This window comes from Dama dama, chromosome 15 (genome assembly GCF_033118175.1).
Source record: "Dama dama isolate Ldn47 chromosome 15, ASM3311817v1, whole genome shotgun sequence".
Lineage (NCBI taxonomy): Eukaryota > Metazoa > Chordata > Mammalia > Artiodactyla > Cervidae > Dama > Dama dama.
The window spans coordinates 49671876-49696241 of record NC_083695.1 but is presented as its reverse complement, the minus strand read 5'-3'; the positions used below and the strand labels follow the sequence as shown (position 1 = coordinate 49696241).

The 24366-nt window shown below is 38.7% G+C and overlaps 1 protein-coding gene across 1 annotated transcript in view; it reads right to left on the bottom strand.

The window, feature by feature from the left end:
* The window catches only part of LOC133069871 (small ubiquitin-related modifier 1-like), a 35126-nt gene extending 14023 nt beyond the window's left edge, over window positions 1–21103 (bottom strand). Inside the window, exon 1 of the mRNA XM_061161332.1 lies at window positions 21066–21103. Within this exon, the coding sequence (XP_061017315.1) occupies window positions 21066–21103 (38 nt within the window). The remainder of the gene's footprint in view (window positions 1–21065) is intronic.
* Between the last annotated feature and the right edge of the window lie 3263 nt (window positions 21104–24366).

Genomic DNA, 24366 nt, shown 5'->3' with positions numbered 1-24366 from the left:
CTCCACCACCCCTAAGTGAGACAGAATAGAGAGAGCTAGAGTTAGGTATTTCTCTTCCCCTGGGGACCGCAGTGATAAAGAATGCACCTGCCAATACAGGAGACCTGGGTTCAATTCCTGGGTCAGGAAGATCCCCTGGAGTAGGAAATGGCAACCCACTCCAATATTCTTGCCTGGAAAATTCCATGGGCAGAGGAGCCTGGTGGGCTACAGTCAATGGGGTCCCAAAGAGCCAGACATGACCAAGCACACATGCACACAGGTTATTCACACTCTGATAAAACCCCAGCAGGTTAGGTTTTGGTTTAATAGTTTTTTCTGAAGGGCAGACCTTGTTTCAAGTTATTTCATATTGAGAGTTATGAAGGTGTTCTTTGCATTGAGACTGTGAGGGTCTCTGCTGTGTGTTCAGAGTTACAATCCAGAGATGCTCTGGACTGTTTCAAAACAATTCCTTTTACCCTCCCCCTGCTGTAAGTATAAGGGGAGATTTCTCTGATATTCACCATCATCAGAGTCTAGTAGAGTTTTGATCAATAAAACCCTTAAAAATTGAGATTCTCCCACAAGTGGGTTCTCCTGGAGATTTTATCTCAGACTTTCCCTCACTGAGCTTCAAGCAACTTGCTAATTACCAGTCAGGTTTTACTACCCTGGCACTGGTTCCTGTAGAGATTTCTGCTCTGGTGGGTTGTGATTATCTGTATTTACCTGTCAGTCTCCCAATTTTTGGGGTCACTGGCTTGCTCTGGGACCTCACTATTTTTCAGGATCTAGGCAGACTTTCTGACTTTTCAATTTGTTCAGCTTTTTACCTGTTAGGACAGAATAGTGACTTTCAAGCTCCTCACATACAGAACAAGAGACCTGAAAGCTATTCCTTCCATCTTTGCTGAACCTTGAAAACCAGGCCTTCACTAACCATACAATGTCCAGTGCTAACAGTACTCTTGTTGGGATAGAGTAGTGACTTTCAAGCTCCCCATATGCAGAACCAGAGACCTGAAAGGTCCTCCTTCCTTCTTTGCTGAACCTTGAAAACCAGGCCTTCACTAACCACACAAGGTCCAGTCCTTGTTCAGGCTGTCCCTATCCCACTCTGAAAAGGGATTCTTTAGCTACAGCCTTCTCTGATGACCCAATCAGACTCACTTGGATTAGGGTAATCTCTCACTTTTCTGTCCATAGATAATTACTTGCCATGTGGCCAAAAAATGATTGTTCATACAGTGACTTAGTCATGAGTCATCACCAATCTCCCTTATTTCTATCAATTTGAAGTTTGACTCAAAAGAACATAATGTAATAGCACCTTTTTTTGTTGTTGTTGTTCCTAGATTTTGTTCCTAGATTCCAGTAAAAGTGGACATTAACGGCTAATATACCCCTTTTATGATTCACCATGGCCTTGAAAACAGAATAAAGAAACCAGAGTCCCTCAGAACAACAGTGGGAATCCAGGGTCTCCAAGCACACAGTAGAGACCCTCACAGTCTCAATGAAAAGAACACCTTCATAACTCTCAATATGAAATAACTTGAAAAAATAATGTTTGTCCTTGGAAGAGATGATTACAGGAACCCACCGTCTTCACCTCACCTTCACTTTCTTCTAACCCCCAGTGCCTGTAAAATATGCGGCTGGACAGCATGAATGCTGAAAATATTTTAAGTCTGTGTAGCTCAGAATTGTAGAATTGTCAGGGAAAGGATGGATGTTTCCTTCCAGAGCAGTTTTCTCACTGTGGAGAGGGACTGGAGTTACATGTTGAGGAGAGTGGACAGATGGCTACTCAGGAGGCCTGTGTAACCTGAGGGCAACAGAGCTGGGTCAAGAGGGAGGGCAGTGCCCTGGAGACTGTGTTCCCAGCTTCAAAGGAAAGACCCAGTTTTCTGGGACTTTTACTAGAAATTCTTATAAGGTAATGCCTGTCTGGAATTGCCTTAATCTTCATTTTTTTTTAAAAAGTACATAAGTACAACAAAAATACATTTTAGTCAAATACTGAGTGGCAGAGTATTTAATCAAACTTCAATCAAGCAAAGACTGAAGCTGAAATCTTTACCACAAAATAACTTCTGATATAAGAGTACAGTTGACTCTTGAACACTATGGAGATTAGGGATGCTGACCCTCTGTGCTGTCAAAATTCTGCATATAACTTCCCCAAATTTAACTACTAATAACCTACTGTTGACTGAAAGTCTCACTGATAACATAAATAGCTGATTAATACATGTTCCATATATTAAAAACACCATACATTGGATTCTTACAAGATAAACTAGAAAAAATAAAATGTTATTAATAAAATCATAAGGAAGAGAAAATATACTTAGAGTACTGTACTATATTTATCCAACTGTTAGGGGAGTGTAATTTCCTCGGTTCTATCTCATCACAACAAAAATTTGAAGCGACGGATGTTAAAGCCCTTGGCGTGTCACAGCTCTCGGACAGTGTTACAGGTCTGTGTTACAGTTCAGTTTATTTAGAAAATAAAGGAAAATACATCCTTGAGGTGTGACGGCATGCTGACCCAAAAGACTCGAAGAGAAGAGAGAGAGCGAGAGAGCAAGAGTGAGAGAGAGCGAGCACACACACAGGAGAGAGAACCCTCGCCCATTGGTTCCTCTTTTTATATGTTCTTTCCTCACCCTGGGCCTGCCCTATGTAAACTGGGCTAGCCACGAGTGCTGTTTATTCTACCTGAGGTCCTCACTCCAGTCCTCAGACCTTCCTTTGTTCTATTTTCACAAGCTTTTCTGTTCCTTGTCTTTTAGCCACTGCCATTCTGGACTCCTTTTTCCAACTACCTAACAACTATAAGTTTAAATCATCTGTTTACAAGATGAATCATCTGTCAGTACCTACATCAATATTGTCATATGATACAAAACAATGTAGATATTATACACATTGCTAACACTGGACATCAGAAATAAAAAATATATATGGATTTCTTTCTCAGATTATTTACAGGCAAAACAATTCATGCACTGATAACAAAAAAGCAGTAATATGACGGCTTTATGGTAGCCTACTGTAATCAGTATGATTGCTTCATGGCAGTCTAGCCTACACACTTAGGAATGAATCATAAAATTAGATGGCATTTAGTATAATACAGCACTCAAAACATGATTCTCCAGGCAAGAATACTGGAGTGGGTAGCCATTCCCTTCTCCAGGGGATCTTCCTGACCCAGGGGTCAAAATTGCATCTCCTGCATTGCAGGCAGATTCTTTACCATCTGAATCCTCAGGGAAGCCCTTAAAAAAAGATAATACATTGATAAATGATAGGCTGATATACAGTTCTCCAATTGCAAGAGAGAGAGGCAGAGAGAGGGGGGCATACTATACAGTAATGCAACTCTTTGAAAGCAAAGTAATGAAATGGTAAATAAAACACACCATTGATTTTATATTAAATATCACTCACCTTATGCCTAAGTAAGGCATAGACTATCCATAGCAATACAAATCTTGCACATCATGTTCTACATGATGAATACTTAGGTGATAATGATAACAATGACACAAAACATCTTACACAATTCTCACCACACAGTTACTGGCTTTTCATATGAAGACACATTTATTAACCATATGCATTATAATTATTTATGATTCATTAAGTGGAAACCAGATCACCTTGAAAGCTTTTATCCTCATCATCTTCATGTTGAGTAAGCTGAGGAGGAGGTAGAGAAAGGGTGGCCAAGGAAGAAGAGGTGAAGAAGGTAGAAAGAGAGCTAGAAGCATACTCCATATCATTTTAAAGAAACGCATCCATACTGTATTTTACTGACTTTGCTGTTTTTTGTTTCTCTGAAAATGTTTCCACATGGTACTTACCAATCCTTATTCCACCATTTCCTTCAGTTACATTGAAGAGTCCATGTTGTAAGAGAAGTCAAAGCATTACTGAATAATCAGAACACTTCTGCCTGATTCTCTAATGTCAATTTGTTTTCTGGCACTCTTTTTTTTCCTACATCTTCTTCCTCATCATCTGCCTCTGGTTTGGAAGTACTCATCTCCACCAAGTCCTGCTGTTAATTCCTCTGGTATAGTGCCTATTAATTCTTGAATTTATCTAAGATCCATATCTTGAAAACTTTCACACACAGGCTCCCCTTTTTTTTGCCATATCGACAAACTCTTTCATGATTTCCTTGATTGGCTCTGTTGTAAATCCTGTGAAGTCAATGCACAACCTCTGGACACAGTTTTTTCCAACAGGCTTGAAAACTCATCTGGGGTTCCATAACTTTCAGTTTTTTCTATAACAACAAGGGCATCTTCAATGAGGAAGCAACCCCTCCAGACTTTCAAGATGTCCTCTTTATCAAGGTTTTCATCTATAGCACTGATGATCCTTTCCAAAGAGTACTGTGCGTAGCACTTTCAGTGCTGAACTCATAGGGTTCTAGGTGGCCAGGGACATTGTCTAATATCAAAAAAAAAAAAAAATCTTTAAAGGCAATCCTTTATAGAGATGGTACTTCCTGACTTCAGGAACAAAGCATTGATGGAACCAATTCAGAAGAAAAAAAATAAAAGTTCTTATTATCCAGGCTTTCTTGAACAATCAAAAGACTAGCAGCTGATGTTTATTTTCCCCTCAAGGCTCAGGGGTTGGCAGCTTTACATATAAGGGCAGTCTGCACCATAAACCTAACAGACTTAGTATGAAATAGTAGAGTTAGCCTATTCCTTCCTGCCTTAAATCCTGGTGCTCACTTCTCTTCCTTACTAATAAATGTCCTTTGTCTCATTTTTTTTTCTCCAGAATGGGTTACTTTTGTTGCATTAAAAACCTGTTCAGGCAGATATTCTTTCTCAATGATTTTATTAATGGCATCTGGGAACTCATCTGCTGCCTCAGTCAGCAGAAGCTGCTTCTCCTACTACCCTGACATTTAAGCCAAACTGCTTTGTAAAATTATCCAACCACCCTTTGCTTGCATTAGATTTCCCAGCTTTAGACCCTTCACCTTTTGCTTTAAGTTGCTATATAATGACTCCACTTTTTTGTGAATCATTTTAGAGTCTATAGGTATTCTTTTCTTACAGCATTCCTGTACCACCCACATAAAAGCTAAGCTGCAGTTTCAATACAAGAGAAAAGAATGTTTTGCAACAAGTGTAAAGTTTTTGCACCTGCTGGCAAAGCTGCAGCAACAGCTTCATGAATTTATTTATTTATTTACAGTGATCATTTCTCTGGGTTCATTTATCTTGAAATAGAAGGCAACCGCAGGCACACATCTCAGTCTGTGGTACATATCAAGCAGTTCAGCTTCTTGTAATGTCATGACTCTTCTCTGCTTCTTGGGAGCACTTCTAGCATCACTAGTGGCACTTCACATGGGCCCCAAAATATTATTCAAGGTTTACGCTATTGCACTAAACATTATGAAAAGTACAAGAGATCTTCAAGAGATCCCTTTTTACTGTGATACACAATTTACTCAAGAGACATAAGAGGAACTGTTCATGCAGTGATTACCAGCATCAAGTGAATACTAGCAACACTTAAGCTCACCACAGTAGTAAGAGAAGGTGGCTGCAAAATTACAGTAGTACAGTGTATGCCATAGAACATTTTATGCAGTTAAATTTAATACTTCATTTTAACATTTATTTACACTTCTCAACTGCAAATGACAGCATGTATGGTCTGTAAGTGTATGTAAAATTTTAACTTTTGATAAAAAATTTATGTGTATTTTATGGCAGTAAATAAAAGACTAGTATCTACATATATTTTATGTACCTATAACTTTTTCCTGACTTATTTTGATATTTCTAGGCTACATAGTTCATCAGTGAGTTTTTTAAATTGTGAAAAACTCCAAAGTATTTTCCAAAATATTTGTTTTTAAAAACCAGCATATAAGTGGACCCACACAACAAAACCCCTGTTGTTCAAGATCAACTGTAAATCTTAATTTATATCCCCAAACTGTGAAATGATATGACTATTTGCTATTCTATACTATTACAATACAATTGGTTGTTTTAAAATATAACTCTCAGATTTTAAAAGTTTAGCACTAAAGAGAAATGGGAAAGAGCTTCAGTACAACCACCAGCTAATTGCTTCTGCAGCCCCTGAACAACACTAAGTCAATGCTTGCTTCCAACCAGTCAGTAGAGAAAGAAAAATATATCAGTTCTGCCTCTGTTTCCTGCTGCTGCTGTTGACACTAAGTTCTTAAAACTCCTTTCCTCTAATATCTCCTCTTCACCTCCTGAACAAAATGCTGATGGTGATCATGCTGATTAATTTTATGTATCAACTTGACTGAGGCATGGGGTCCTCAGATGTTTGGTGAAGATTGTTCTGGATGTTTCTGTGAGGGTGTTTTTGGATAAGGTTAATATTTCAACTGGAAGTTTAGGTAATGCAGATTGCTCTCCCTAATGTGGGTGAGCCTCAATCAATTGAAGGCCTGAATAGAATAGAAAGGCTGACCCTCCCCAGGTGACACTGAATTCCTTTTACCCGACTGCCTGCAAACTGGGATGTCAACTTTTTTCCTGCCCATGGATTTGAACAGTTGGTAGTTCCTGGATCTCAAGCCTGCCAGTGTCTGAGCTGAAATACCACCACTGTCTCCCCTGGTTCTTGGGTCTTCAGGCTTGGACTGGAACTGAACCATCACTTTCCTGGGTCTCCAAATTGTTTATTCACACTGTAGCCCTTGGGACTTATCCTCCTCCATTATCACAAATCAATTCTTTACAATAAATCCACATATAGATATTCACAGAGAGGGAATATAGACATAGATAGAGATACAGATACAGACAGAGATATATACAGATCTATCGGTTCTGTTTCTGGAGAACCCAAATATACTGATGTTGCAGTTTTACTGATGCAGTCCCCAAAGTTTTGTGCTCTGCTTGAAGAAGCAAACACTATTTTTAGAAGCAAATTTAAGACCTTATTTTTATTTCTAGTATATTTGCAGGTCTTTGATTTTTTAAAAATTTAAGAAAAACTTGTTTTTAAAACACAAGCAGAAAAATGCAGCAATGGAGATATAAGCCTCAGTTTTAATAAAATTGTCTCCAAATTTCCACTTGCAATTCAGCTTTCATTGCACAGAGACCCATGGACCATTTTTTCCTAGAGTAGAACAGTAGGAGGATCAAGCAAGCATTTTGTAACAAATACCTTCCTTCAAGAAATTTCATCGAGTTCTGATAAAAATGTTCATTATTCTATCCTGATATTAGTAAATCAATTAGTTCATAGCTGTACAAATAATGTTAACTGCAAAGCACAATATTAAAACTATCTCTCTTAAGCAGTTTTTTTTTTTACATGTAACTGCAGTTAATCCAAATAATTTGAATATCAAGGCAGTTCTGAAATTTCCTGTATATCATGCAGTTTGTCTATGGCTGAAGAATCATGATAAAAGAGGCCCAGTACCTCTCTAGCTGTAACCAGTAATTCTGGAGAATCTTCTATGCTGGATTTTCTTTCTGAACACCCAACTGAAAAGTATGCATAAACATGAGAGGCTTCCCATATCCTTCAGAGCCCTCACCATGTGCATATGCCATCAGTAACATTTCTATGATGTTAAAATACATATGCAGTTACCCAGTGTCCCCAAAGCTAAGCCATACAGCAAGTTTGTGCAAACACTGAGACAAAACTAGAGCCAAGATTTAGTGCATCCCAAAAGTTATGCAAGCGTCCTAGTGGAAAGGACTGGCTGTGGGGAAAACTGGGTCTTGCTCTGTAAAACTTTAATCCAATTTTCTGCTGATGGGAGGGCTGTGTTCCCTCCCTATAGTTTGCCCTGAAGCAGCCCAGTCCTGGAGTCTGCAGGCTCTATTATATGGCTAAAGTCCTCCAAGATGACTCATGCCAATGCATCAGCCTCCCAGGACGGCTGCTGCCAGTGCCCCGTACCTCACAGCAGGCCACTGTTGACATGCCTTCAGGACCAGAGACTCCCAAATACTCACAGGCAAGTTTCACTTAGTCTCTTGCGGGATCACTGTTTCTTTCCCCTGGGTCCTGGTGCATACAAGGTTTTGTTTGTGCCCTGCAAGAGGCTCTGTTTCCCCAGTCTTGTGGAAATTCTGTAATCAAATTCTGCTGACCTTCAAAGTCAGATTTTCTGGGGATTCCCAGTCCCTTTACCAGATCCTCAAATTGGGAAGTCTGATGTGGGGCTTAGAACCTTTGCAACAGTGCAAGAACTTCCGTGGTATAATTGTTCTCCTCTTTGTGGGTCACCCACCCAGCAGTTCTATGGTCGGTCTAATGGTGGCCTCCTCCAAGAAGACGTATGCCACATGCCACGCCTCCCGGAGCTGCTACTGCCAGGGCCCTGACCCATGTCACCATGGGAGACCCTCAAACACTCACAGGCAGGTCTGGCTTAGTCTCTTGAGGGGTCTCTGTTCTTTCCTCTGGGTCCTGGTGTGCACAAGGTTTTATTTTTGCCCTCCAAGAGTCTCTGGCTTGAATGGGGTTTGATTTTAACTTAATTGTACTGCACTTACACTTTATTAAGCCTTCTCCTTTGTCTCTGGATGTGGGGTATCTTTTTTGGTGGGTTCCAACAAAGGTATGATCTAAATCAAATCTCTTATGATTATACAGTGGATGTGACAAATGGATTCAAGGGATTAGATATGCTAGAGTGCCTGAAGAACTGTGGATGAAGGTTCATAACACTGTACAGGAGACAGTGACCCAAACCATCCCCGAGAAAAAGAAAAGCAACAAGGCAAAATGGTTGTCTGAGGAGGCCTTGCAAGTATCTGAGAAAAGAACAGAAGCAAAAGCAAAGGAGGAAAAAAAAAAGATATACCCATCTGAATTCAGAGTTCCAAAGAACAGCAAGAAGAGATTAAAAAAAAAAAAAAAAAAAGTTCTTAAATGAACAATGCAAAGAAATAGAAGAAAATAGAATGGGAAAGACTAGAGATCTCTTCAAGAAAATTAGAAGTACCAATGGAACATTTCATGTAACGATGAGCACAATAAAACACAGAAACAGCATGGACCTAATAGAAGCAGAAGAGATTAAGAAGAGTTGGCAAGAATATACGGAAGAACTATACAAAAAAAGGTTGCAATGACCCAGATAACCATCATGGTGTGATCACTTACCTAGAGTCAGACATTCTGGAGTGCAAAGTCAAGTGAGCCTTATAAAGCATTCAGTTTCAATTTCAGTTCAGTTGCTCAGTCGTGTCCGACTCTTAGCAACCCCATGAACTGCAGCACACCAGGCCTCCCTGTCCATCACCAACTCCCAGAGTTTACCCAAACTCATGCCCATTGAGTCAGTGATGCCATCCAACCACCTCATCCTCTTCTCCTCCATTACTACAAACAAAGCTAGTGGAAGTGATGGAATTCCAGCTGAGTTATTTCAAATCCTAAGAGGTGATGCTGTTAAAGTGCTGCACTCAGTATGTCAGCAAATTTGGAAAACTCCACAGTAGCCACAAGACTGGAAAAGATCAGTTTTTATTTCCATCCCAAGGAGGGCAATGCTAAAGGATGTTCAAATTACCGTACAATTTCACTCACTTCACATGCTAGCAATTAATACTCAAAATCCTGCAAGCTAGGCTTCAACAGCATGTTAACTGAGAAATTTCAGATGTTCAAGCTGGATTTAGAAAAGTTGGAGGAATCAGATATTAAATTGCCAAGATCTGTGAATCATAGAAAAAGCAAGAGAATTCCAGAAAAACATCTAATTCTGCTTTACTGACTATGCTAAAGCCTTTGACTGTGTGGGTAACAGCAAACTGGAAAATATTTAAAGAGATGGGAACACCAGACCACCTTACCTGCCTCCTGAGAAACCTATATGTAGGACAAGAAGCAACAACAATGAGGACAGAACATAGCACAACGGGCTGGTTCAAAATCGTAAAAGGAGTCTGTCAAGGCTGTATATTATCACCCTGCTTATTTAACTTACATGCTGTGTATATTATAAGAAATGCCAGGCTGGATGAAGCTCAAGCTGGTCCACACTGTCTCCTGGATCTGGCAAAGAACAGGCAGTTACCTCCAGTATTTATTTAAGTAATGACTCAGATCTCTGGGGAGTGACCAGCAACATTGGAGGTGAACCACCCCTAATGCCCAATGAGAGTGAACCACGAGGATATTCCAGGGATTACATGGGCAAGAAAGAATCCACAACAAATCTTCCAGTTATACCCACAGGTTAAAGGACAGTTTCTTTTAACAAGAGAAGTGCCAATAAGTAACTGAGTTACAGATCAGATTATCTTAATTAGAAAGTGACTGCCATATGTGTTTCTAATATACCCCATGTTTCTACACACATTCCTAATGGACACATATCACAACCTGGCAATAAAAGAAGAGAATACTGATGGTGATATCAAAGCTTCTCTTTAATTTTTTTTTAAATTTTGGTTTATAAATGAAAATGAACAACTTGATTAAAAATATAAATGTGCTAAAATGGCTACTTGTCATAATTATGCAGAGAAATGTCCTCTAAAAGTAAAATATCCCATTATTTGGAAAAGGTGAGCAGTTCCCATGATAAAAATGTGCTCTCTTGTTTAATTTAGTTGTGACCAGTAGTAATCTGGAATCAAACTCAGGGCCGATAAATAATGAATTGTTGAGGGTTTTTTTTTTTAACCCTATTGAACCGTTTAGATAAGAAAAATGGGCTTATCTTTTAAATGCTGCACTCATTTCAGACATTTTGCTTCAGTGATTTGGGAAAGTAAGACATTTATGTGCTTTTATGAGCTTTGTGATAAGATTTTATACAAAAATGTTACAATATGCATTTGCTTTACTGTTAAAACAGCTCTTACATCTTTGAAAGAGGACCATAAGTCACAATTACCATTCCTTTCTACATGCCAAGTTTTCTGGGTTATTTTCTTTGAGAGACCATTAGTCTACCTGGCTATTGATCAACTAGATCACTATTTCTATCGGAATGAACAGCTGAAGTTGAGTATGGATAAATTTAACTTCTTATGAGTCATTACAAAATTCTTATATGTTAATGTTCATTGAATTTTGCTTATTACTCAAATAAATATATATTCAATGGAGAAAGTTTAGAAAACATGAAAATATAAGTAGAAAAAAAAGGCAAATAAATATGGAAAGTTCTATCAAAGATAACAGTGATAAGCAAGTTTATAAAACTATATTGATGAATCACCAAAACTTTTGTTAAGCAGAAGCTAGACACAAAAAGTACATATTGTATGATTTCATTTTTATCAAGTAAAATGATCTATTATAATGAGAAAAATCACAGTGACTACATACGCATATATTGACTAGAAGGTGGCACAGGGAAAGATGTGGGTTACATGGTTCTATGCATTTGTAAATCTTGTCAGATTTCATACTTTCTGTGGAACTCATTACATGTGAATATTTTAATTAAAAGCATGATGCTGTTATGAATTTTCCAAGAGGGCAAAATAATTTATGCCACTTTACTTTGTTTTCATATTATTTATAATTTTTTTAAAGCTTACTTTAAAGTCATATATAGAAAAGCTTTTCAGAATAATGTTAATCTTTATTTGAAAAGTGAACTTTAGGACCATTAGCCATTTCTTTGAAGTTGGACACAACAATGTTACTAGAAGAGGTTGAAAAGGTCCCACCATCAGCCTAAGCAAGTTTTCTTGTAGTTATTTGAATCTAGCAGAATAATTTTATTTAATGCCTTATTATAGTTAATCAGGGCATGTAAGCCATTATGAATGAGTCAAATTCAGAGTCCACTGCCATTTAAATACTTGCTTCAGTTTAATTTCTAGGAGTATTAGTATCAATACCTAACATAATGATCAACCATTTAAAAATTCTTTCACACCTATTATCTTACTTAGTGCTCTTAAGAACTCCATAGGGTACAAACTTTTAGCCCTATCAAATTGATATGATGTGAAAATTGGCCATCAGTGAGGTTAAGGTATTTTTTTTTCCAAGAAAATGTATAGCTATCAAGTAACAGAGTCAGGGTTCAAAAAGAGATCTCTTTCCACACTTAGTGCTCCATCCAACATACTAAATCTGACAAGTAGATGAAAACAAGGTTGTATCTTGATGAATTCATAAAAAGTTTCTTACTCATAAAAATAAACTCTCTGCTGCTGTAGGGTTATAATCATTGCCATGTTTTAAAGACTAAAGATGCTGATTGTGGCCATGAAATTAAAAGACGCTTACTCCTTGGAAGGAAAGTTATGACCAACCTAGATAGCATATTAAAAAGCAGAGACATTACTTTGCCAACAAAGGTCTGTCTAGTCAAGGCTATGGTTTTTCCAGTGGTCATGTATGGATGTGAGAGTTGGACTGTGAAGAAAGCTGAGCACCGAAAAATTGATGCTTTTGAACTGTGGTGTTGGAGAAGACTCTTGAGAGTCCCTTGGACTGCAAGGAGATCCAACCAGTCCATTCTGAAGGAGATCAGTCCTGGGTGTTCATTGGAAGGACTGATGGTGAAGCTGAAACTCCAATACTTTGGCCACCTCATGCGAAGAGTTGACTCATTGGAAAAGACCCTGATGCTGGGAGGGATTGGGGGCAGGAGGAGAAGGGAACGACAGAGGATGAGATGGCTGGATGGCATTGCCAACTCGATGGGCATGAGTTTGAGTAAACTCCAGGAGTTGGTGATGGACAGGGAGGCCTGGCATGCTGTGATTCATGGGGTCGCAAAGAGTCAGACATGACTGAGTGACTGAACTGAACTGAACTGAAAGACTAATAAAATATTTGAAAAAATTTTCAGGTAAGTTTAGTAAGTCTATACAAAATAAAATTGTTTAAGCCTCAAATAAAGATGACACTAACGTTTTGAACTTTTTCTAATTTACTTACCCAAACAATATTTTTATAAACATTAGTTATTTTATTGTATAACTTTTTCCCATATCTTGCTAGTTTAAAATAGCTACATACGCTATACTGATTTCCATTACATTATCTATTCATTTACAAAAGAATTTTAAAAACTACTTAGCATTCTACTGTATGGGTGTGTTATAAAAATATTTAATCATGAATTATATATTTTTTAATTTAATGATACCTATGTTGAAAAAAAGTACAATGATGATTCAAATTGCATCTTTAAGCCACATAACCATTTCATTTCTAAGTATTGAAAGTCAAAACTGGTATCAGTTCTGTTCAGTTGTGTCCGACTCTTTGCAACCCCATGGACTACAGCATGCCAAGCTTCCCTGTCCATACCAACTCTCAGAGCTTGCTCAAACTCCTGTCCATCAAGTCGGTGATGCCATCCAACCATCTCATCCTCTGTCATTCCCTTCTCCTCCTGCCTTTAATTTTTCCCAGCATCAGGGGCTTTTCTAAAAGCTGGTATAGTTTTTAAGTTATCCAAAGTCCATTCTCCCCTTCTTCCTGAAAACCAAGAAGTTGGGGACCAGCTACATTTTTCAATTCCCCTTGCTTCTAATTGTTAAATGTAACCAGGCCTTGGCTTTAAGGCATTGCACATGTGCTTCCCTGCATTCATCTCTCCCCAACCACATCCCATCCCACACATGTCTCAGTGGAACCAAAAAACATATCATACTCTAGAATAGTGCACTAACTTGAAAGAAACCTGATCCCCTGAATGACTTAGTGGAAGATAACTTTCCTGTACCATTCTAGGAAGACTGTGAGGGAAAGAAAATAATGTACAGTGGCCCTGGCTAGCCATAGGTTGTGCCTCTTTACAATTTGCTGTTGATTGAATATCTGAATTGAAGATCCATGATACTGAGGGCCAGCTGTGGGACGTGAGCATCCACAGATTTTGGTATACTGAGATAGGACTGTATTTGTTTTTTATTAGTAACTTCTATTAGTTCTTTTTGTTACAGTCACAATTATACCTGATTCACCTTCTACTTGTCCAGTGGTGGTTTATCTACAGTAAATAGTAACCCCAATTTAATTGGTGTGTAATTCATTGCATATTGGAGGAACTTCTTCTTCATAAAGTCTTTAGATCTACGTGAGTCAGAAGTAATTCAATGATAATTTCCATTTCTGAATATATGGCAATAATATGGAATACGCAGCATTCCTTTCACTACAAATAAGGAAGGTTCTCATTGTCATCTGCTTCTACTAGAGTTTACTGACATTTGACAAAGTAAGGCAATACTCACCCTCACCTCAAGGAAAAACGCACTACTCTGCCACTGATGTCAAGTTGATCTTCATATAATAATAGTATATATGTGCAAAGAAGCCCTGGAAATCAGTTAAGGGCTTTCTTCTCACAAATACAGAAACAGGTGTCTAGAGAGGCTAGGAAGCTTACCAACAGCATACAGATGTAGATGCCCTTTAAGTAGTAGAATTAGAACTCAAATACTGATCTAAGAATATGTTCCATTGCTCTAAAATACACACGTGTAAAGAAAACATCTTTTCTAAATGTTCTGACTTGGAATTTCCAGACATAGCTCATTTTCCTCCAATGTTAGGCTGCTTTAAAGTCAAAATATGGTATAGGGAAAACTGGACAATTACATGTAAAATAACGAAATTAGAGCACTTCCTAATACCATACACAAAAATAAATTCAAGATGGATTAAAAGCCATATAAAACTCAGAGAAAAACACATGTAGAACATTTTTGACATAATTGCAGCAAGATCTTTCTTGACCCACTTCCTGGAGTAATAAAAATAAAAACAAAAATTTAAAAATTGGACCTAATTAAACTTAAAAGTTTTTGTACAGCAAAGGAAACAATAAACAAGATGAAAAGACAACCCTCAGAATGGGAGAAAATATTTGCAAATGAAGCAACTGACAGAGGATTAATCTTCAAAATATACAAGCAGCTCATACAGGTCAATATAAGAAAAAACAAACAACACAGTCAAAAAAATGGGCAGAAGACCTAAACATGCATTTCTCCAAAGAGGACATACAGATGGCCAACACACACATGAAAAGATGCTCAACATCTTTTAGATTCTTAACTAATTATTAGAGAAATGCAAATCAAAACTACAACAAGATATCACCTCACACTCACTGCTCAGAATGGCCATCATCAAAGAATCTACAAATAAATGCTGGAGAAAAGGGAAGTCTCTTGCACTGCTGGTGGGAATGTAAACTGATATGGTCATTATGAAAAACAGGATGGAGGCTCCTTAAAAACTTAAACTAGAACTACCATGTATTAACCAGTGATAGCATTCCTGGGCATATACCCTGAGAAAACCATAACTGGAAAAGACATATGTACCCCAATGTTTATTGCAGCAGTATTTACAACAGCCAGTACATGGAAGCCACTTAAATATCCATTAATAGATGAATGTATAAAGAAGATATGGTGCATATAGACAATGAAATATTACACAGCTGTAAAAAGGAATGAAATGGCATCATTTGTAGTGATGTGGATGAACCTAGAGTCACTCATAGAGAGTGAAGTCAGAAAGAGCAAAACATTGTATATTAATGCATATATAATGAATCTAAAACAATGGTACTTATGAACCTATCTGCAGGGCAGTAATAGAGACACAGAAGGAGACAGAGAGAATGGTCTTGTGGACTGGAGTGGAGGTTGAAGAGAGTGGGCTGAATTAACAGAGTAGCATTCACATATACACACTATCATATGCAAAAGAGCTAGTGGGAAACTGCCATATGGCACAGGAACTCAGCTTCTACTAAGTGGGCGACCTGGAATGGTGGGATGGGGGTGGGTAGGAGGGAGGCTCAAGTCAAGGGGATAGATGTATGCACGTAGCTGATTCATGTCGTTGTACTAACACAACATTGTAAAGTGATTACACTCCAATTAAAAAATAAATTTAAAAAATTGCAAACACACACACTAAAGCCAAATATGCTACAGTTCAGTACATAGAGTTGAATCAGTTTTTCCAGGTTGAATGATAATCATTCTTTCATTGATCAATTATTATGCAACTACCATGAAGTTAGCACTAGTGAGTCAGACACAATCCCTGTCTAAGGAAGCACACATCTCTAAAGCAAGAAATCATAACACACTATTGAGTGTGAAGAGCTGTGCAGTATGGGAAAATACAAAATACTTATGGTTTTATATTATCACAACCCTAACTGAGTCTTGAAGTTCATAAAAGTCTTCCTGGAAGGGGTGTCATGAAGTTATCCTTCAAAATGTATAAATGATAGCCAGATAAAATGATCCTTCCCCCCAGCCCCAGTTCTCCACCTGACTTTTATCTGTGGGAAAACTTTAGCTCAGTAAGTTTAATTGGAGACATGAGAAAATGCAGAATCAAAGAAAAACAGTCCAACAGTTCTAAATAATAGTATTTAGTCATTAAGCACAGTCAAGGCCCTTTTAGTTCCTCTTCAGAGGCTATAGATAGCATTCTGAGCCATTCCTGTGAGCTTTGTAGATCCTGAAACCCTTAGCACATGGAAGAAGTTAACTACAAGATGACCAGACTGTAGCCATGACATAAGCTGCCACAATTCTGAGAACTGGCCTCAAGGAAATGGGAACAAACTGATTCTGGAACTAAAGATTAACTGAATTTAAAACAATCAAGATGATGCTGATCAGGCCACCACATGAACAATTTCAAGATGACTCTCAGAGCTGACTGTGCTGTTTCTGAATGTAGTTCCCCCTCTCAATCCATAAAAGATTTTGCCCACTGATTATCTGGGGAGGAGGAGTTGGCCTTTGAACAAGAGTCCACCCTGCTTGCCAACCCCCTTCCCTTGCCATGTTGCTGGCATCTAAAGTAAGGCAAACATTCCTTTCCACCAACTTTGCCTCTGTAATGGCTTTTGAATAGAGAGCAGCCAAACCTAACTTTCAGTTACAACTGGAAGCATCACATATAATGGAACTCTAGACAAATCCCAATTCAACAGCTGTACCCATCTCCTTCAAATCCATTACCTTCTTATTCTCCCTATATTCTTTTTCTCATATTTCAATTTCTGTTCTAAGTGGTGAGATAATACTAGTCATAACAATGAAAAAAGTATAAAGTCCCTACAACACAGACTTAAAATTATTGGAAATAACCTCATTTTACTGACAATTTTACAATTCTTCCTTACCATCACATTCACATTCCCTGAAAAACTGAAATACATGATGCTGAAAATACTCGGGTTTTTCATGCATGAAGGACCATGATTTTGGAACTGTTCTCTGCAGCTTCTTAAAAGATTGATGAAGCCTGTAATCATTTGTCTGGATGGAGGCAGTAAATGAGCCTGCAGTGAGGTCTCTGGGTCATGGAATCATCTGTTTCTCCAATCTACATAGAGTTAAACAAAAAATGGTCCCAGCTGACAGCACAGGTGCAAGTTATTTCATGTAACACTGGCCTTCCCCAAAAACATATTAGCCATAGATGTGGAGGTTTTGGGTATTTATTAAATGTTTAAATAATATTAAAATGATTTGTGCTCCATTTTTGAACATAAAATAGATTTAGCTATCTGTTAAAACATTACTGGTAGAACTTTTCAAACAGTTTAATATAACTAGGGAAATCCTTAGTTTTGTGAGAAACAGGACACTTAAATAGTAGGATATTTAAAATAGTTCTTAAGAATTAAGCCTCCATTTTACAAGTTGCAAAAGGGCAATACTGGTGCTGTTTCCATCACTACTGTAAAGTGAAAGTTGTGTTCTATTGCTCTCAATAAAAAGTGAATGCTCTCCAATAGTTCTGCTATCCTCTCTTCTGTTTCCAATTGATTATCACATGGTTTGAAAAAATTAGTACTTACACAAATTTAAGCATAGACAGTTGGAAAAACAACAGTAAACCACTACTTTCACACTCAGTGTTCTTATATAATGCTATATAATATTTATATAATACAAAGTTCTTTATTCACTTTCATATGTAATAAGACAAACCAAAGAGGGGAAGAAAAAAAAAAAAAAAAGTACAATTTGAAAAGATAGACTGTGTAATGTAACTGAAGTAATTGATTTGACCCTGTCTATCAGAGATGTCTCTCAGTTGTTTTTAAGTATCAATTCAGATATTAATAAAATGCCCCTTCTATAAGATAAATCTATGCCTTCAACCCCACTTCACCTTACTAAGTCTCTCAACTTTATCTAGTGTTTTAGACCCAAACAAATGCCATTCCCATGAGCACATCCACAGTAATTTGAAAAACTCAACTCCTATTCACCTCCCAAGGAAGTTCCTTATTCACCTTAAGGCTATAATTCTGCTTGAGTCAAATTTGATGACCTCCAGTAAAAAACTCGTGCAAAAACAAACAGTAAGAAACTCACGCAAAAACAAAACAAACAGAAATACATCCTTTGCCTTAATGACTATATCCTGAAAAACTAAAACATCCCAGAGTATTATATACTAGTTGATTATTAAATACCTCTTTCAAATACACCATTTGAACAACAAATCTTCAATTGCATAAGCTGCACTTTGGGAATTGCACAATTTGTATTTGTCAGACTTAGTGTGACGTTGTTCTTCTACTTTCCTTCTGTCAACACCACCCAGATGACTACACCTCACTTGTTCCAGTGTCCCAGATGCTCAGGGTTCCTGTGGGTATTCTCATTCCTCATCAGCCAGGTAGTCCAATAAGTCCTATCTTATTCTGACTGCCCAGTATCAATCCTCCTCCTCTGACTTAATCCAACTTTTAGTCCAAATTCAACTGCACTAATCATTTCACACAACTGATTTGACCCTTTCATTAGTCTCACAGTACCCAGGCTGCACTCAGCAGTGAACCCTGTGTGGAACAATCACAGGCATCTGTTCTTGCTTTGGTGACACCGACACTTTTCTTCCTATTAACCTGGAGGTGAGCAGAGCCCCTGCTGACTCATGTTGCACATGTAGTGTTAGTAAGAAAAAAGTGAAGTAAGCCAGAAAGATAAAGACCAATACAGTATACTAACACATATATATGGAATTTAGAAAGATGGTAATGATAACCCTATATGCAAAACAGAAAAAAAGACACAGATGTACAGAACAGACTTTTGGACTCTGGGAGAAGGCGAGGGTGGGATGTTTCGAGAAAACAGCATTGAAACATGTATATTATCTAGGGTGAAACAGATCATCAGCCCAGGTGGGATGCATGAGACAAGTGCTCGGGCCTGGTGCACTGGGAAGACCCAGAGGGATCGGGTGGAGAGGGAGGTGGGAGGGGGAATCGGGATGGGGAATACATGTAAATCTATGGCTGACTCATGTCAATGTATGACAAAACCCACTACAATATTGTAAAGTAATTAGCCTCCAACTAATAAAAATAAATGGAAAAAAAGAAAAAAAAGAAAAAAAAAACTTGTATGAAGCCACTGAGATTTTTGCAGGGGTTTCTTACTTTAGCTTACCATTGCCAATTCTGTCTAATAAAAGAATTAAAAGAAACAACGGATAGAGTTAAAATATGCTTGTATATCTAACAGCATATGTAATTAGCTTTTATCAATACAGCAGTTAGCCAAAATTCAGTTGCCATCTACTTAATTTTAAATATAAATCGATTGACATTTTCTTATTACAACTGAAAAAAAATAAAAAGGTAGACTTTAGACTCCAAAGCTTCATTTGTCCTAAGTTAATAGTTTAAGAAATCAAGGCCAGTGGTTTTATTCCATAACATCTCTAAAGATGGCAACTCTACAAGGATACAACCTTATGAACATTCAATTTAGGACTCTGGTCACACATTTGATATTAAACTAACTATAAATTAATCTATAAATTCCTTAGCTATAGAATTAATTTATAGGTTATAATTTGACACATTTATGGAATTATTGGAAATCTGTTTCTGTTTACTAAAAAACAATATTCTAAGTGTTCTTAGTTATTAATAAAACACTAAAATATTATTTAGTTTTAGTAAACAATTAAAAACCTTATGATTAAACCACCCAATGATCAAAATCTTCAGAGCAACATGTTATCTTTGACTAAATACTGCAGCCTGAATCTGCCAAAGGATATTTAATCAAAACATGAACCCATAGCTTGTTACAGGTGTTAAAAATCAATTTTGGAACTATTGCCTTTTGACTGTGAGGGATATAATTAAACAAACGAAAAGAAAGGTACTTGCAGCTGGAAAAGCATAACCAAGTTTATTTCAGTGCACATAATTGGAACATTTTTCCTGTTTTTATATTTTTGCCCTGTGATTTAAAAGTGTTTGCATCCAGTAATTCTATTTATACAGTCCTTTAATGTCTTCAAATATAGAGAAAAGGGTGGGGTGGGGTGGGGTGGGGAGGGATGAATTGGGAGTTTGAGATTAGCAGATGCAAGGTATCATATATAGATTGGATAAACAACTGCATCCTATTGTATAGCACAGGAACTATATTAAATATTCTGAGATAAAGCATAATGGAAATAATATGTAAAATAATATATATGTGTGTGTATAACTGAATTACTTTGTTCTATACTGGAAACACAACACTGTACATCAATGATATGTCAACAAAAAATAAAGTAATAGTCCTTTAGTGTCTTGCTCATTTCTTTCCTACTTCATTTTTCTCTGTTGAAGTTAGTCAGCACAGAATTTCATTGGATTTTTATAGTCTGATATTTCTTCTAATGATGTAATAATTTTTGTATAGTTTCTTAGGAGTTCTATGCAAATTTCCACCATTTTACAGCTGCAAAAATGAAATAAAAGACAGTGGAAGAGGTTGTGTTTCTGTGTGGGTAGAGGGCATATGGGAACTCTTTATTTTCCACTCCATTTCACTGTGAATCTATAAAACAGGTCCTAAAAATAGTTTTGTTTTTTAGATCAACCCAAGCCTCCTAAGGACAGAACCACCATACCAGGTCATCTGATGTTTACCACCATTCCAACCTCATCAGTGGCGCATGGGGTTTGAGGAGTGGAACATTAGCCTCAGGAAGACTGCCTGGTGGGCAAGGAGGCAGGTTATCCAACAGGCAGATGGGACGAGCTGGGAAGGTGCAAGGAAGAGAAATGCGCATGCACTTACCTTAATGATTCGGCATCCAGTCTTCCTGTCTGGACCATGTAGTGAAAGACTGGGCACAAGAGGAGCTTCTGGGGGACAAATCAGGCTGCTAATTCCCCTGAATACGCTGACTCCTTAGCCTCGTCCCCTGGCTGGTGGGCTGGTGTGGGAGGGTTCGCTGTTGAGAGACACCCTGGGAGATGGCCGTGTAACTTTCCCAGGACAGGGCCAAAACTTTCGCTGTCTGTCCCAGGCATGCAGTCCAGGGACCCACTGCCCAAGAAGATGGCCAGCTGGGCATGGGCAGCCTATGTCTACGCAGAGCTAGAGGTCCTGGTGGCCGAGGTTATGTGAGCGGAGTGACCTCCATAGGCCCATGCTGCGTTGCTCTGCTTCCAGGCTCCTCGGGAAGGGTCGTAGGTCCAGGCTTATAGGGACAGACCTCGCCACAGATCAGAACTTCTAGGGGACACATTAGCTGTCCGCATCCAACACACTCCTGCAGTTGCTGTTCCCCTGAAGCCAGAATTCATAGGATTTCCGAAGCCATTAAAGGGCTGCTGGAGGTAGGAGACAACTGGGAATCAAGACTGTCAGGCAGGCCCCAAGTCCCATAAGAACAGCAGGACCGCAAGCGCACCGCAGGAACTGCTGGTCCAGACAGCCAGCTTGGTGGGTGCTGCCCGGCCCTACCTAACCGGCAGACAGGCCCTGAAGACTGACCCTGCTGCTTTGACTAGGAAGATGCTGTGCATGGGCGAGGAGGCTGCCTCAGCCTCAAGGCTTCCTGAGATAGATCCTCATGTTCCGGCCAGGTAGGAATAAACTGGCCAAAGTGAGGGCTTCTCTGAGACCCACTGGGCTGTCAGGGTGCAACCCACTCCTAAACAGAATTGCCGGGAATTACTGTGAAAGCAGCTCACCTGAGCTCATGCCCACTGGGGCAGTCCTGGGAGTCCAATAATGAGAGACACATGGGAGGTGTACCCACAGGCAGGACTTATATATCTTCCCAGAACAGGACCTTAAGTGTTCTGGCTCAAACCAGGTTTCCTGTTCTAGGAGAAGAAGAAAAAAGGAGAGAGGGAGAAAGAAAAGCAAATCGCCAGTGTTCTATAGGCCATTCATTGCTTTACCCATTGTTAAGATAACCCAAAGACCCCTGTGTAATTGAACAAGGATCCTATGGGGTCTTCCCAGAACAAGGCTCCCCAGCACCGCATCTTCCACTACCTTGGTCTCTAGAAACACTTTAGTCAAAAAATCAATTTAATCAGAGAAGTGAGAAAATGCAAAACGGAAAACAGTCTAGCAAGACAAAGGAATAACAGTTTAGCCATTAAACAAAGTCAAGGACCCTAGTTCCTCCTCAAGGGCTATAGAAAATATTCTGAGCCATGTCCTTTAAACTTTTTAGCAGATACTGAAACCCTCACGAAGTGAGGGTTAACACAAGAAGTTAACTGAAACCCTCACCAAGTGGAAGAAGTTAACTATGTGCTGCAACAAGCTCACAGACCCCACACCAGTTAGAATCAGAAGGTTGATGATATGATTTCCGATTAACTCATAACCACCAATCAGAAAAATGTCCATGAGCTGATCACATACCCCATGATCTCTCTCCCTCAACCTGTCTTTAAAATCTTTCCCTGAAGGCCTTCAGGGAGTTTAAGTCTTTTAAGCACTAGCTGCCCTGGACTCCTCACTTGTCTCCCTGCAATAAACACTGCTGACTTATTTGAAAAGACCCTGATGCTGGGAGGGATTGGGGGCAGGAGGAGAAGGGGACGACCGAGGATGAGATGGCTGGATGGCATCACCGACTGGATGGACATGAGTTTGGGTGTACTCTGGGAGTTGGTGATGGACAGGGAGGCCTGGCGTGCTGTGGTTGATGGGGTCGCAAAGAGTCAGACATGACTGAGTGACTAAACTGAACTGAACTGAATATAAACCTAAAATATATAATACAAATTTATCAAAGTAAAGCCACACTATAAATAAGTATAAGTAAAATGGGATATTCAAATGACTTAAGTGGATTGTATGACTCTCAACCATTGTACTATCATTTTACAAAATACTGGTATTGAGAAAATGAAGGAAAGAGTATACAGGCTTTCTCTGTATTATTTCTTACATCTGCATGTGGACCTACAATTATTTCTATAATATGTCCAGTAAAATTATATCATTTAAAACTGTCATATTAACAGTTAATTTATGATTCCATTTAAGATTCAGTTCAGTTCAGTTCAGTTGCTCAGTCATGTCTGACTCTTTGAGACACCATGGACCGCAGCATGCCAGGCCTTCCTGTCCATCAACAACTCCCAGAGTACACCCAAACTCATGTCCATTGAATCGGTGATGCCATCCAACCATCACATCCTCTGTCGTCCCCTTCTCCTCCTGCCCTCAATCTTTCCCAGCATCAGGGTCTTTCAAATGAATCAGATCTTCCCATCAGGTGGCCAGAGTATTGGAGTTTCAGCTTCAACATCAGTCCTTCCAATGAACACCCAGGACTTATCTTCTTTAAGATGGACTTGTTGGATCTCCTTGCAGTCCAAGGGACTCTCAAGAGTCTTCTCCAACACCACAGTTCAAAAGCATCAATTCTTTGGTGCTCAGCTTTCTTTATAGTCCAACTCTCACATCCATACAGGACTACTGGAAAAATCATAGCCTTGACTAGACGGACCTTTGTTGGCAAAGTAATGTCTCTGCTTTTTAAAATGCTATCTACATTGGTCATAACTTTCCTTCCAAGGAGTAAGAATCTTTTAGTTTCATAGCTGCAATCACCATCTGCAGTGATTTTGGAACCCCAAAAAATAAAGTCTGCCGCTGTTTCCACTGTTTCCCCGTCTATTTGCATGAAGTGATAGGACAGGGTGCCATGATCTTAATTTTCTGCATGTTGAGTTTTAAGCCAACATTTTCTCTCTCCTCTTTCACTTTCATCAAGAGGCTCATTAATTCTTCACTGTCTGCCATAAGGGTGGTGTCATCTGCATATCTGAGGTTATTGATATTTCTCCAGGCAATCTTGATTCCAGCTTGTGCTTCCTCCAGTCCAGCATTTCTCATGATGTACATTGCATATAAGTTAAATAAGCAAGGTGAGAATATACAGCCTTGATGTACTCCTTTTCCTATTTGGAACGAGTCTGTTGTTCCATGTCCAGTTCTAACTGTTGCCTCCTTACCTGCATACAGCTTTCTCAAGAGGCAGGTCAGGTGGTCTGGTATTCCCATCTCTTTCAGAATTTTCCACAGTTTATCATGATCCACACAGTCGAAGGCTTTGGTGTAG